At 38.2% G+C, this 15,571-nt stretch overlaps 1 protein-coding gene across 2 annotated transcripts in view; it reads right to left on the minus strand.

Annotated features, from left to right (window-relative positions):
• LOC101861129 (transcriptional adapter 2-alpha) overlaps positions 1 to 10,561 on the minus strand; it is a 19,913-nt gene extending 9,352 nt beyond the window's left edge. The window contains exons 1-8 of one of the 2 annotated variants that reach the window (XM_005100403.3): positions 10,476 to 10,561; positions 8,198 to 8,440; positions 7,717 to 7,808; positions 6,686 to 6,783; positions 6,237 to 6,287; positions 4,584 to 4,787; positions 3,740 to 3,803; positions 2,049 to 2,092 (exon numbers count right to left, since the gene is read on the minus strand). In XM_005100403.3, the coding sequence (XP_005100460.1) occupies positions 2,049 to 2,092; positions 3,740 to 3,803; positions 4,584 to 4,787; positions 6,237 to 6,287; positions 6,686 to 6,783; positions 7,717 to 7,808; positions 8,198 to 8,398 (754 nt within the window). In that variant the 5' untranslated portion in view covers positions 8,399 to 8,440; positions 10,476 to 10,561. Of the gene's footprint in view, positions 1 to 2,048; positions 2,093 to 3,739; positions 3,804 to 4,583; positions 4,788 to 6,236; positions 6,288 to 6,685; positions 6,784 to 7,716; positions 7,809 to 8,197; positions 8,441 to 9,571; positions 9,803 to 10,475 lie in introns of those variants that run through there. The other variant, XM_013083648.2, reaches the window with a different exon arrangement.
• Between the last annotated feature and the right edge of the window lie 5,010 nt (positions 10,562 to 15,571).

Genomic DNA, 15,571 nt, shown 5'->3' on the forward strand with positions numbered 1-15,571 from the left:
TACTTTATGAACATCATGATTTCCCAACACAAAATTAACTCTTTCCAGACGTATCGCCGATATCGCACCCCTTGCGGACGTATCACCGATATATCGGCTGCGATAGGGTGTCTCAGTATTGTTTCATTTTAACACGATCCGTCATTTAAAATTACTTTTTATTGCTATTGAAAATCTCGGAAAGGATTTAGGAAAGAAAACATCTAGTTTCACTTTGTCAAAGCGTGGGTTTGGGAAAAAAAGAGTGAATTGGTTCTTGCGGTCTTGCATCAACAAAACGATGTAACCGGACTCAGTATAAATATCATAACTCAAAAAATAATTGGAATATTGCTTTCAAATAAAAAGCTGCGAATTCAGAAATTTTTGGATTATGCTCTTGGCCTGTATATGACAAGATAGCTATGCTGATTTGCTTTCACATGTTTGGTGAATGTAATTTATTCCATCAAAATTTATTTTTAGCAAGTGGCTATTCTCCGGCTTCCCGCCGGTCAATAGATCGGAAGCTATTCTCCGGCGTCATAACTATGTCTAGTATGTCTACCTTTCATATAAATATTTTATCTATGATAATTGTCTAACATATCTTAATTCATTTATTTCCGTCGTCCATTTGTTAATTTTAAAATAATGATTCTGTTTATTTAAGCAAACAAAATTGATTTTGTGTCTAAAATCCTGTCTAGTCATAGAGTATAGCTTGCTGTTTAACTTATTTCTTGTTGTTCTAATTTTCGATAAATTTAACTGATATTTCGCAACTTCAGTGCTATCTTGTCGTATTTCCATTTTTGTAAACAGTGAAAATGTAACTTCTTCTTTTGCTCACTCTTTGTTATGAACTCACATCACTAGTGGTGAACTCGTTTCTTCTAGCACCCAACATAATTCTAAATTGCAGGAATTGAGGCAGTTTGTAACTGAAAACCTATCATCTGTATCAACGGAAGTGGCACAAAGTGGTGAGATAAACTGGAAAATTCTGCACATTTCAGTTTAAGGCCAAGGTCGGCAGATAGAATCAAATATTTCCTTTAATTTTAGGATTTTCTGTTTATGCAATATCATTATTCTATATCCACTTACTCATCTTGGGAAATACATTCCAGAGCCTAAAACTATCTATAAGTCCATGAAAAAGCAACCTACACACAGGCAGGTAATCACATAATTCACAGTTTGTGCTCAAAGTACGGCTGAAATAGTGTGAACTAGAAGGAAAAGGGAGTTGGAAGAACTTGAGGGTGGTCCAAGTTATGCTGCTGGCTCATTTTATATAGTTTTTTCAGGCTGGAAACATCATGACATTAGAAGGCAAGAGCACTTTTGCAATAAAAGCTTATTTTCTCAAAAACCAATTTTTCTGCATTTGAAGTTACAAATCTCCTATGTGGTTTGTGTGACATACTTCAAATTTATACCATGTGTTTACTACCATCAAATACAAATTTTGTCCCATCCATATGTAAATATACTGCAAAGTTTTAAAAAAATTATTTTTTAATGTCAGGGGAGGGCTTATAATTGAATAATATACATACACAAATTTCAAAAATTCGTAAAAATTACAGCTATTCATTTAATGAACTGAAAATCACACAAAATGTGCCTGATGTTGATGAAAGTATGTGTCCCAACTTTCATGACTGTTGGACGGATAACCAATGAGAAATGTTCCATGGAAATGTATGAAAAAATCCAAGACGGCGGCTGTTTTTACCCATTTCCATGGCAACCAAAGCATTGTTCGAAAAATGGAATGTATCACATGTGAAGAAAATCTCTGTGGGGTATGGTTATCACAAGTAATTAGATGGGAAGTTACACGTCTAGCTTTTAGTTTTCACTGTAGACCTTGACCATAAGTGGACTGCACTGCAATAGAATGTGCAAAGTTGAACAGACAGGTATCAGGAGATTTCTGTGTTATGCCAATTGATGCTGTAATAATAGACAAAAAATTATACCTTAACATAAGTGCAAAGTTGAAATCGAATGGACTAATCGACCATCCCAAAAACACGATTGAAACAACATTTACTCACCAAACCATTTCCTCATGTTGATAAGTCCATATTCCCGTATGAGTCTGGAAAAATAAAACATGCAAACAAGTCTTACGGACAGAAAAAAACCATTATAATATTTGCATTGCTCATTACAATTTTACAAAACTGACCAAAGATAATAAAATGAACTGCATCTGTGGTGAAGTAGCTTGGTGCTTTGTTGCGCATGCCAGAAACATAAGTTCAGTTCGCTTGTAAGGAGGTTTCTCTAAACTGAATATCTCCTTCAGTCTGTTTGAGACATTATATCCCTCTTTGCCCAAATTAGCACTGAAAGGCAGGGTCAATGCCCGCCTCTTAAAATGTCTAAATAGTGTTGATGGGCTGTAAAAACACCTACAATTACATGTTTTTATACACTAAGATTCTCATGTAATAGACATAGGAAGACAGCTAAACTTGTAGGCACACAAAGTCTTCTTGATATGGAATATGATTCTCATCAGAAACATTAAATAGTAACCAATTCTTTTAACCCTTAAAACCCTATACCACTTGTAACTGCTGATGCCGTATTTTCCTATACCGCTGGTCGACTTAATCGTTCAATTCCCAGTGCTAGAAACAGGGGATGTAACTCCAGATGACTCTGTCGCAAGCAGAAAGTACCGATAATGTCATGAGAGCAGTTCTACACCGAAAGTAAGGAAATTTTGCGAGTTTTAAAGAAAAATTAGTCATTTTTCGCTGCCAGGCCCTTCAGGCCGCAAAATTTTGGGCTTTTTGATTCTCAACCAGACCCCAATAAGGATCTCCCAGTCAGATTTATCAATAAATATGACCGTTGAATAATTATACACATGTCCATTCCTATGTTCACCACAAAAGATGACCACAGCGAGCTGAGCAAGAAGTCCCTCACCCTGTCCAGGCTTGAACAAAGCTACCCACAAGAAGCATGGGTAAGGATCTATACAGACGGATCTGCCACTGATGCTGTGAAAAGAAGAGGAGCCGGAGTGCACGTACAGTTCCCAAATGGACGACGACAAGCAGAGGCAGTCCCTACAGGGCGACATTGTACAAACTGCAGGGCACAGACGGAGGCTCTAATACATGCAGCAAACATCATTAAGAATGTGGTAGACCCCCAAACCCAAGTAGTATTCCTAACTGACTGCAGTACTGCAGGCAATCACTGCCGGCAAACTACCAAGGCTACGAAAAGTAGTTGAGGACATCCCATGTCTGAGGATCATGCAGCAGTGGATTCCATCACACTGTGGTGTCTTAGGAAATGAGCAGGCAGACAGGATGGCTAAACTAGGAGCACAGAAAGAGCAACCAGACAACAGCGTTAACTGGGTCTAATGATGCTTTGACTGAAGTGGAGTCAGGGATCACACACATGACTTAACTCATTGAGTTGGTCCTAAAAACCAGTGTTTTAACCTTTTCCCCACACTGTGCATTCATATATAAATAACATTTTCAAATTTCAGTAAAATCTAAAAAAATTAAAGACACAGTAAACAAAACAATGAAACAACCTAATTTTTTCTAATATCTCAATTTTAATTCAGGATTCTAAACAGGTATGAAAAAAACAAGAATTCAGGTTTTTCAGGGTTAAATATTAGGCTTTTCACAATTCAGTCAATTTTTTTTTCAAAACTTTATAGATTTCAAAACTTGATTAATGCCCAAAGTCAATATATTTCACTCACTTCTTCCTTCTTTGTCTCTCCAGGAGGCAGTTTCTGTACACCTCCAGCACTGTGATGGATAAATCTTGAAGGGAACAACAGGAAAAAAAAAAAAAGGAAATGATTTCAGAGAAATATAAACAAAAATGTTAAAATCACCAACAAGCATTTTGCAAACAAATAACCCCAGAAAAGTTTGTCAACAAAGATAATTGCAGAATTCATGAACAAGTGTGTTATTATGCCGACAGTCATTCTCCTTCTTTACAAATTTTGACATGCTTCTTTCTTTTTACTGAATAATGCCACTGAGCATTTTCTACAGGTTGGCGGCAGTCAGAGGATGGATTTCCCAAGCTTTGTTTCCTTTGTCCGTGTTGCATTAGTCTAAAAATATTAATCTTTATGACATACATGTAATATAAAAAAGTAGAGAAGCGTATTATTTTAAAAACAGTATTGCTTTCCTGTTCTTGACCAGGGTATACTTTGGACACCACTTAACATAGCCTGGTTATCTTTTACACCTGTGCAACTGCATTGACATATCAAAGGTTACAAAAACAAATCCTGAACTTTACTGACTCCACGGAAATATGAGTGCTGGGACTGAAAATTTACCTTTCACATTGTCTTATACATCTTTTATCACAATTGATTTTAGTTGATCAGTCTTAAGTCAGCCAAAATCCAGACAATTTCAAAGTTTTTGATTTCTAGACGGATCCGAAAAATGACTACTGCTGACATATGCCACTGACTGTACCAGATCTGAACTAACTAGAAAATTCCAAAGTCCCTCAAACCGGTAAGATTTTTTACTGCAAAAACAAAGATGTCTATTTTTTTTTTTACTGCACTTCACCTTTATACAGCCTCTGGTCCTCTTCGGTCATCTCTTCGGTACTCTCTATTCTAGGACTGTCCATGTCACTAGAAGTCAGGTGACAGATATCCAGCTCAAGAAAGTTATCGTGCTCTGTGTTAAAGTCGCAGCGAGCAGCGGAGTATCCTCCCATCTCGTTCCACAGGTTTGAACCTTCAGCAGGACGTGGCGGGTTATCTGACACTGAGGAAGAAGATATTCAGTCTTGGGCACTCTGGAGTGAAGGGCAATGAGGAGGCTGATAGGCTGGCAGGCAGTACTGTGGTTGATGGTGAAGTGAAATTTGACAAAGGAGAAGTGTTGAAGACACTGGAGGAAAAGTTGGGGGATGAGGAAGACAGGGAGACAGCTGAACACCACGCAATCATTAGGATGCGGGAAATTGGGATAGACAGGGGAGAAGGAAGAAAGGAACAAATATCTGGAAAGGAAAGATGTTGTCATAATCAGACAGCCACTGGAACAAATCAGTAGGGATACCTTGCGGGTTTTGGTGCTAGGGGGAACTAAGCACTTATGGACCTGTCCGGCGTGCAATGACATTATTGCCCAGGACAGGTAACAGGAAAGAGATTGGCCCATTATTGGGGGATAAATAATAAGCAAAAATGAGAAAAACATTTTTTAAATGTGAGACAGCGTTGTGAAATCAGGCACTTGTCAAAACAATGAAATCAAAGAAACCAACATTTTTCTAAGCGCGGGGCAATTTTTTCTTAAAATTTCTTTTTCTGGCTTAATACCTTTTCTGTTTAAAAAAAAAAACAGATTTTAGAAAGGATGTTACAGAAAAACACCTTGATCAAAGGCACGTTAAATGTAAATTTCCAGTTTCCAAGGACACTCAAGCTTGGTGAGTCACCTAACTTTGGCAGCAATTTTCTTGCTTATTTTACTCCTCAAGCTTTAAGATGGTATCATAAACTCCACAACAAGCACATAATTCCACATTGTTGTGACACAAATGATTCCTCTCATCTCATTCCACAGGTTTATACCTTCAGCAAGATGTGGTGGGTTATTTGACACTGAGGAAGAGATTAGCTCATTAAAAATTTATTTTTTTAGTAAATAAGAAATAAAAATGAGAAAGACATTTAAAAAAATGATTCCTCCTCCAAAGCAAGCTGAATTATGTTGTGTGGCATATTCTTTTCATACCCCCCCCCCCCCCCTTAAAAAACCTGTTTAGACTTACAATCAACGGTAATCTATTCAACAGAGAAGGAACTCCATCAAAAGTCAATAAAGTCCTTATGTCTTCCCTTTCTTGAATGTCTATATGCATACATTCAGATACATAAATATGGAGGCAGACATTCAGATACATAAATATGGAGAGCTTTCTTGAATGTCTATATGCATACATTCAGATACATAAATATGGAGAGGGAGAGGGAGAGGGGGAGAGGGAGAGGGAGAGAGAGAGAGAGAGAGAGAGAGAGAGAGAGAGAGAGAGAGAGAGAGAGAGAGAGAGAGAGAGAGAGAGAGAGAGAGAGAGAGAGAGAGAGAGAAGGGCCCTTTATGTTTCAACAGTTACAACTAAATACAGTCAGTGGCAGATTTTCTTTTAGTAAAGTTTGATGGGTGTGATTTTCAACAACAGTGAACAATCTGATCAAAAAAACTTACACTTGAAAATCACAGGCGCTCCCCTGTCATAATTGTGCTGGTCTGTAAACTCTGTGGAAGGGATAACATTGGCCAAGTTACTTTTCAAAAAGAGAACACTGGGACATCAACGTCAGCCAAATTGTCTAGAACAACCACCCATCGTCAAGAAGAAAAGTGATCGGCTTACACAGCTGGACGTTTTGGACATGGTCATTTAATTATATATAAAATTTTATAAAATCACAAAGGGGGGACAGGGAAGTGTCTTTTGTACAGTGACTGTCTTGGACTGGTGGTTGTTACAGCTGGTTTAATTGCAATATAATGTAAAAATTTATCGATACAGAATTAAAAGTGAATTGCTAAACAGAAAATGTTTTTTACACATGCTAGTAACTAACCACACTATGTACCATGTTGTGATGTGTGTCTGTGAGGAGGAAGGTGAGGGGAGACAGAACACTGACCTGGTAGTGGAGCTTGAGGTTTCTCAACATAGCAGCAGAGATAATGCCTTTCACACTCCGCCTCTGTTTTGGTTCGCAACTTGCCGCTGATGGCTTGCCTGGTGAGAAAAAATATTTTGAATTGGAGATGAAAAAGTAAGATTAACAGATAAAACCAACAGGGGGACTGTAAGGAAGAGGGACTACCAGTGATACACGCCAAATATCTGCTGAAAGGAAATTAGGAAACAGTATTATTACAATCATTTCAAGTTCTTGAAAATCGAACAGATGCAATCAAAGAGATGACTCACATTTTAATGGAATTTTCCCTGATTTATCCACAATCACAACATCTGAGTGCTGGGTACTTCGTTAGTAATTTAAAAAATATAAATAAAAAATAAACAAACATTTAGGAAACAAGACAACAGACAAGCTGGAAACATGTGAAGTTTGACTCCCGTATGCTAAAAATCCTGTCACATAAGTGACCTATACTTATCAAAAGTATAACTTGGTGCAGACCCCACCTTGTTTTAGCAAAAGATTGATTTGGGAGAAAATAAAACATGGGTGTTAGCATGTGAAGGTCAATTTGAAGAAGCAAGGTATCATCCCTTTGTCTTTAACTCCTGCCTCCATCTTTAAAAAAAAAAAAGAAAAAAAAAATATGCCGACCTTATTCTTGGCCTTTCTCTCTTAATTAGAAGGAACGACAAGATTTGGTGTCTGATACATCTAAAACATCCTGCATGGATTTGATTTTTTCTTGTCTCTCAGAAATTCAAAGCACACAGCTCGGGGAAAACAGTGGTAAAGAAGAGTAACAAGCTTCGCCAAAAAGTGAAAAAGTAAAAGAACAAAAACTTTCGTGGTCAACCCAAATTACTGAAATGAATACTTTGATCGAATCACAGGCAATAGGCATGCCCTCCTTTCTTCGATTTACCTTGTTCTTCCTCTCTCTTTCTTTGTCTTATATCCTTTATTGTTCACAATAAATATTAAACTGAATGAACAAAATAGGAAAAAAAGCATCACCGACTAACCAGTTTCCAATGCCACAATCCTGTATAGCATCAAGTAACTTCAGTTCTTCAGAGGCAGTCCAATGTGACTCATACAGGGGGAAATCAAGCTTCTGAAAGTCACCAAAAAAAGTTTTATTTTTTTTAAACTTAGTTTTTGTCACTTAATAAAGTTTATAGACTTTTGATCTGTAATGGTAAGGCGTATTGCCTTGCACACAAAAGATATGAGCTTGATTCACTCAGAGAGCGTTTTTTAAATCCTCAAACATTTTTTTCTTAGAATTTCTACCACAAAATCCCCAAAACACCAGGAAACGAAATTCATAGATAAGACTGAAAAGGTTGGCTCTGAAATATTTTGGGAAGAAAATGGGTGCACAGCAGGCATGAACCAGAGCATTTTTTCAGCAGCCAAACATTTTAAAGGGGGGAGGGGGGGGGGGGCTTTCCTGGAGCATTACAGAATATATGGAAGCAAAATATATTTATTGTCACTTACTACAACTGTATATGGATGATCACATTCATGCTGTCCAAACTCAGCTCCATGAGAGAAGCATCGAGAGCAGAGGTCAACTGTAGGAGTCCTGCATATGGCACAGTGTATCCAAGGCACCTCAAGAGGAGTATGGCATGAAGAGCACTCAGTGGCCAAGGGTCTCTCGGCTTGCTCAGATTCAACACTTACAGGTTCCTCCATGCTTGATTTCTTTTGTTCCACACACCAAACCTTCCTACTACACTAAAATAAAAAGAAGGAAAATTTACATTTTCAAAACTAGTGAAGTTAATTTCAGGAGGGCATTATTACGAACGAGTCCAGAAACCGACACAGGTGTTTTCAAAGTTCAGCACTCATTAGGAAATCAGATGAGGTAAATTTTTACTATCCCTCCGATACATAGATGCACTGCTTTGAGGGGCTAATCTACATTGTTTTTAGTAAAGAGTTTTACGGCACTTGCAACACAATAAGGTCATATAAGTGCCGAAGATTAGAGTGTTACAAGAGAGTAACAACAAACGTAAAAAAGAAGGAGGAGAGATAAGGATGATAGCTGTTTAGAGGAAAGAAGGAGCAAACCACATCAGAGCACCCGCCAACCACCCACTAATCTACATATTTCTGGCTGCCAAATACACACACATATGACCATTAAAGCCATCAGAAATCAACAGCTTTCAAGAAAATCTTAAACCAAATTACAAAACACCACGTAATGGGAAAATATTAGGGAGCATGTGCCCCTGTTGTAGTATTTTCAAACCCGCAGGGGATGCCCCTGTGACATCCCCCAGATCTAAAATAAAAAAAGAGGGGGGGGGGGCGGAGGGGAGTGCAAAATATTACTAAAAGTCTACGCAGTATAAGGTCTTAGAAGCTTAGGGCTTAGGCCTCCCAATGACTGGTTTGTAGTACAGGAGTTTACATCATAAACCATTAAATCATCACAAAAGCTATTATTTTCAGCTGTGTCTATTTGAACACGTGTGTTCATTTAAGCTCCCATGTAAATTCGGACACATGTGTCCTTCTACCCTAGCATGAATGCAAGTACAACACGTTGTGGGTCTTCTTTTTTGTTTTGCTAATGACGTGCTTCTCTTTCTTTTTGCAGTTTGCATAAAATGGCATTCCATTTTTCTATTATAGAACGATGAAAACCAATTGTGATTATTTCGTCTCTCGGCGTAAATCGACATGCAATTATACTCTTCTAAAAAGAGACAATTTTTCTTTAGAAGGATCGTGTCCGTGTCCAAAATAGACTTGTCTTCAAAACAGATATCAAAAGTCAAAATCTTGTCTCAGGTAGGCCCCTATTGGATAGCACTTTTTTAAACATGAAGCTACAGCGAGCACCTGGCACACCTCTGAGATTGGTCCAAATATAGATGACGTATTTCCGTCATCTATTTCTGTCGTCTCCCGGGGCTTCCCTCTCCAGTTGACAAGATCTCACTGTGTCGGACCCGCTTTGCCGCTTAGCGCAAGATGGGCTATGTCACTAGGTATCATTGCTGACATTCACACAGACACACATAAAGTGACCACGACTATGATTGAAGGCTTACGATTTCGATTAATTTAAGAAATAAATGAGTAATATATTGACTAGAATTAGAGTTGTGTCCATTTGGAGGGGGGAAGAGTGGTGGTGGTTGAGCAGTTGGGTCTATCAAAAATGAAATAAAGTTAACAAACCGAAAGGGGTCAACTCCGACTATAATACTCCAAGAAAAATAGACTTGCCACTCTATGAAATCTAAAAGTCAGGATCTCAGTGGGAAAAAAATTGGCACTTTGTGAAAAAAATCGGTATCAACGACAAATCACCCAGGTCACTGCCAAGCTGACTTTAAAAAATTCCAGGGGTGTCCATTATTATCCATGTATATTCCCTCTGCGCGCGTGCGTGTGTGTAGTGTATGTGTGTGTGCATGTACACATGTGTGTGTGTGTGAGAGCGCGCGCGGGTGCCTGTGAGTGTTTTATCAATTTTTTTAAAATCCTGAAGTATCATGTCAAGGTCTCCTAGTCCAAGTGTTTAAACTTTAGGCTAAACTTTAGGGCTAGGGGCAGGGCTAGGGAGGGGGGGGGGGGGGGAGACAGAGTAGACTCGTCAGAATTTAAAGTGAAAGTAAAATAATACCACAAACGGAGTAGTTCGGTTTCAGAAAATACTGCCATGAAACGACATTCCAACAAGAACACGTGAGAAAAGATAGTAAGAACAATTACGCAAGTTCAGCTGCAACAAACTATATAGATCTACCTGTGCCGGGTTTTTCGCGACTGATGTTCATCACTTCATTGCAGTGTTGATGCAGCCGGAAGTGGTAGAGTTAAAATAGAATAGACCTATGAGGTGTATTGTAAAAGTAGCAGTTTTTACTATTAGCTTTGCTCTCTTCATAGTCGCTCTTTCGATTCACCTTCTTTGTTTTGGGTTTTTTGGTTGTTGTTTTTTTTTTTTTGGGGGGGGGGTTGTTTCTTGTTTTTTGTTTGTTAGTTTTGCTTTGTTTTATGTCGGTTTTTTAATGTTTATTTGCTCAAAGAATTAAACAAAAACGATAAGTGACCTAAGCTATAGATCTATGCAGGGGCGGTTTGTTAACTGGGCAAGACCGGCGGTGCCGGTCAGATTTTTTTCAGCTGGACTGTTGACAGGAGATTTATTGCTGCTGATGATTTTCATTCAGTTTTAAGTAAATCCAAACAAACATCTTTCAACATTCAAAAAGCGCCTTGCCGATTTGAAGGCGCTCAAATAGAGAAGTGGGATTCACTGCTGTTTATTTGTCGCGACAGAGCCTCATTCCTTCACGTTTGTTATCGCGCCGGCTCGTAACTTCAAATCGTCTCCCCTCCCATCAAGCCGTCATTTCGCGGAACTTCGTAGGCTAGGCCTACTACGTACGAGACAAACACACGGCGGGCTTTGGCCTAGCGAGCGATGACGCCAGTCCCATGGACAAATTCTTCGACAGCCCTGAGAAGGAATAGAGGCAAGGAGTTTAGAACTAAATTGCCAAATTGGCCTCTTTGTAGCTTACAAAATTAAGATTGAGACTGTCTTGAGCAGCACAGACACATGTATTATTTTATCAGCAAAACATGTATTTATCATTCAGCCTTTCTCTAATTACTATCAGAACATTTATTGTTAGCATGGCACTAATCTTTTTTGTTTATTGACTTTCTAACCACCTATAGTTCCTGTTTGACATTTACTCATCGTTTTCTCCCCTCTAATAACTTACCTGGCCCATAGGAGTCTGGCCGGCGGAGGAAGGAATTATCTAGTGAAGATATATAAGGAGAATTTTATCGAGGAGCGATATGCTCTCGGCTGTCAGAGTCTGGGCCAGGCCTACCCCCTCCCTTCCCTCCTGAGAAGTGCGTCGAAGAAAAACATTTGATGATATAATGATCGGAAACTGTTGTATGCTAACTTTGTCCAGCTTTGTATACTATCTGATTGTAGACTTGATCTTCTTGGGACAGCGTCACTGGTACAGTATCAATTAACTTTTTGTCATCATACAGGACAGTTCTTATTACATATATTTAACGGGTCCAGAGCACGTCGATATTTGGTGTGAGGTTGTAGAAAGGACGAGTAAAGTACTGAAGGCCAGGACCAACAGTCTATTGCCTCTCACTTTCAGTTTGTTTTCTGGCCTAGATCTAGTAGTGTTTTTTTCTGTGCCGATCAAGTCAGTTTCTATTAATCTCAGTAACTTCCATCATATGTTATTCATAATATTGTTTCTTGACATTACCGCATATTCTAGCTCTTTCACAGTATATTACAATGTTTACAGTGGTGTGTGTGTGTGGGGGGGGTGGGAGTGGGGGAGGGGGGGGATGGCGAAAGTATGGGTATAAAATAAGGAGAGAGAGAGAGAGAGAGAGAGAGAGAGAGAGAGAGAGAGAGAGAGAGAGAGAGAGTGTGTGTGTGTGTGTGTGTGTGTGTGTGTGTGTGTGTGTGTGTATGTGTGTGTGTGTGTGTGTGTGTGTGTGTGTGTGTGTGTGTGTGTGTGTGTGTGTGTGTGTGTGTGTGTGTGTGTGTGTGTGTTGTGAAGGAAAGGAATAGTCGACGTGAATGACGGCCGGTCAGTTCTATAAACCACGAGCCGCTACTGGATCTATGTCATGTTTGTGATAATATAATTAATTTATTATGCGCATGCGGCACAGTTAAAAGGATAGCTCTGGGAAACTAAAATGAAAAGGACAGCTCTGCTAAATCAAAATGAAAATGACATAACTTGGAAACTAAAATGATAGGATATCTCCGAGAAACCAAAATGAAAAGGATAGGATGGGGGATTCAAAAATTTTAATAAAAAGGATAGCTCTCTGAAACAAAACGAAAAGGATAGTTCTGTGAAATCAAACTGTAAAGGTAGCTATCGGAAACAAAAATAAAAAGAATAGCTCTTGGAAACAGAAATAAAAAGGATAGTTCTGTGAAATCAAACTGTAAAGGTAGCTATCGGAAACAAAAATAAAAAGAATAGCTCTTGGAAACAGAAATAAAAAGGATAGCTCTGAGAAACCAAAATGAGAATCATAGCTCTATATAACCAAAATAGCTTTGGGAAATCAATGTGTAAAGGTTAGCTCAGTGAATCCAAAATGAAAAGACTAGCGTTGGGAAAAAAGGAATGAAAAAGATAGCTATGGGAAATCAAAATAAAAAGGATAGCTTGGGGAATCCAAAATGTAAAGTTAACTCTCGGAAACCAAAATGAAAAGGATAGCTCTTGGAAACTAAAAAGAACAGGATAGCTCTGATTAAGCAAAATGAAAAGGATAGCTCTGGGAAAGCAAAATGAAAAAGGATAGCTCTAGGAATCCAAAAATGAAAAGAGTAGCTCTAGGAATCCAAAAATGAAAAGAGTAGCTCTGGAAAACGAAAATGAAAATGATAGCGTTGAGAAACAGAGATGAAAAGTATGGCTCTGGGAAATCAAAAGAAAAGGATAGCTTTGGGAAACCAAAATGAAAAGCCTAGTGTTGGGGGGAAAATAATAGGGATAGCTCTGGGAAATCAAAGTGACAAGGACAGCTTGGAGAATCCAAAATGAAAAGGATAGCTATCTAAAACTAAAATGAAAAGGATAGCTTGTAAAGAATCCAAAATGAGGCACGGAGGAGACAGACAGACAGACAGAAGAACAGTTTGACTAGCTGACGACAGTCCCCCTCAATCCAGAATTGACTATCAATTATTTAAATATTGTGACACCAGCCATCCATGTCCGATCCTTGACTACCCTCTCTCACACACTTTCCAAATCTCCACTTGAGGCTCCCCGCTGGTCCGGCTCATCCCCCACAGTGCCGGGTTCGGCGGTTAGTCCCCTCTCCGTTTTAGCCTTTGAGCACAGAAAAACAAAAAGGACAGTGTTGGTAAACAGAAATGAAAAGGATAGCTCTTGGGGGGAAAAATGAAAAGGATAGCTCTTGGAAATCAAAATGTAAAGAATAGCTTTGTGAGACCAAAATGAAAAAGATACCTCTGAATAAGAAAAGGATAGCATGTTGAATAAAAAATGTAACGGATAGCTCTGGGAAACTAAAATGAAACGGGTAGTTCTCTGGGAAAAAAATGAAAATGATAGCCCTGGGAAACCAAAATGAAGAGGATAGCTCAGGGAAACAAAAAATGAAAAGGATAGCTTTCTTAAATCAAAATGAAAAGGATAGCTCTGGGAAATCAAAAAGTAAAGGAAAACTCTTTGACTCCAAAATGAAAAGTATAACTCTGGAAAACAGAAAGGAAAAGGATATCTCTGGGAAACTAATATGAAAAGGATAGCTCTGCTAAATCAAAATGAAAAGGATAGCTCTGGTAAAATAAAATGAAAAGGATAGCTTGGGGAATCCAAAATAAGAAGGATAGCTCAGGGAAACAAAAATGAAATAGATTCTTTGAAACTAAAATGGAAAGGATACCTCCTTGACACCAAAGTAAGAAAATAGAGCTCTCTAAAAACCAAAATAAGAAAGATAACTCTGTGAAACAGAAATGAAAAGTATAGCTTGGGGAAATCAAAATGGAAAGGATAGCTCTGGTTTACAAAAATGAAAAGGATAGCTCTGGTTTACAAAAATGAAAAGTATAGCTTGGGGAAACCAAAATGGAACGGATAGCTCTGGGTAACTAAAAAGAAAAGATAGCATGGGAAAAGAAAATGAAAAGGATAGCTCTCTGAAAAAAAAACAATAATAGCTTGGGGATTCCAAAATTTAAAGGATAGCCCTGGGAAACTAAAACGAAAAGGGGAGCTCTCTGAAACCAAAACGAAAAGTATGGCTCTGGGAAATCAAAACATAAACGGTAGGACTGGGAAACAAAATTGAAAAGGATAACCTTGTTAAACTAAAATAAAAAGGATAGCTCTTGGAAATCAAAATGAAAAGGATAGCTCTGGGAAACTAAAAGGAAATGGATAGCTCTGGAAATCCAAAATATAAAGGGTAGCTCTCAGAAACAAAAATGAAAAGGATGTATAGGGTTGGGAAACAGAAGTGAAAAGGAGAGCTCTCTGAAACCAAAACGAAAAGTATGGCTCTGGGAAATCAAAACGTAAACGGTAGGGCTGGGAAACAAAATTGAAAAGGATAACTTTGTTAAACTAAAATAAAAAGGAAACCTCTGGGATACAAAAATGAAGCTCTCTGAAACCAAAATTAAAATAATAGCTTGGGGATTCCAAAATAAAAAGGATAGCTCATGGAAACAAAAATGAAAAGGAGAGCTCTCTTGAACCAAAATGAAAAGTATGGCTCTGGGAAATCAAAACGTAAACTGTAGGAGTGGGAAACAAAATTGAAAAGGATAATAACTTTGCTAAACTAAAATGAAAAGGATAGGTCTGGGAAACAAAATGAAAAGGATAGCCCTGGGAAATCAAAAGAAAAAGGATAACTCTTTAAAATCAAAATGAAAAGGATAGCGTTGGGAAACAGAAATGAAAAGGATAGCTCCCTGAAATCAAAATGAAAAGGGTAGCTTGGGAAATCCTAAATGTACAGGATAGCTCTGTAAATCAAAATGAAAAGGATACCTCTGGGGAACTAAAATGAAAAGGATACCTCTGGGAAAATAAAAATGAAAAGGATAGCTCTGGGAAACTAAAATGAAAAAAGGATAGCTCAATGAAACCAAAATGAAAAGGATAGCTCTTGGGGAAAATGTAAAAGATAACTGTGGGAAACTAAAATGAAAAGGATAACTCTCTGAAACCAAAATGAAAAGGATATTTCTCTGAAACAGAAATGAAAAGGATAGGTCTGGGAAAACAAAAATGAAAAGGATTGCTCTTGTGTGGGGTTTGGTTTTTTTTTTGGAGTTTG

This window comes from Aplysia californica, unplaced genomic scaffold, assembly GCF_000002075.1.
Source record: "Aplysia californica isolate F4 #8 unplaced genomic scaffold, AplCal3.0 scaffold00246, whole genome shotgun sequence".
In the NCBI taxonomy this organism is placed as follows: domain Eukaryota; kingdom Metazoa; phylum Mollusca; class Gastropoda; order Aplysiida; family Aplysiidae; genus Aplysia; species Aplysia californica.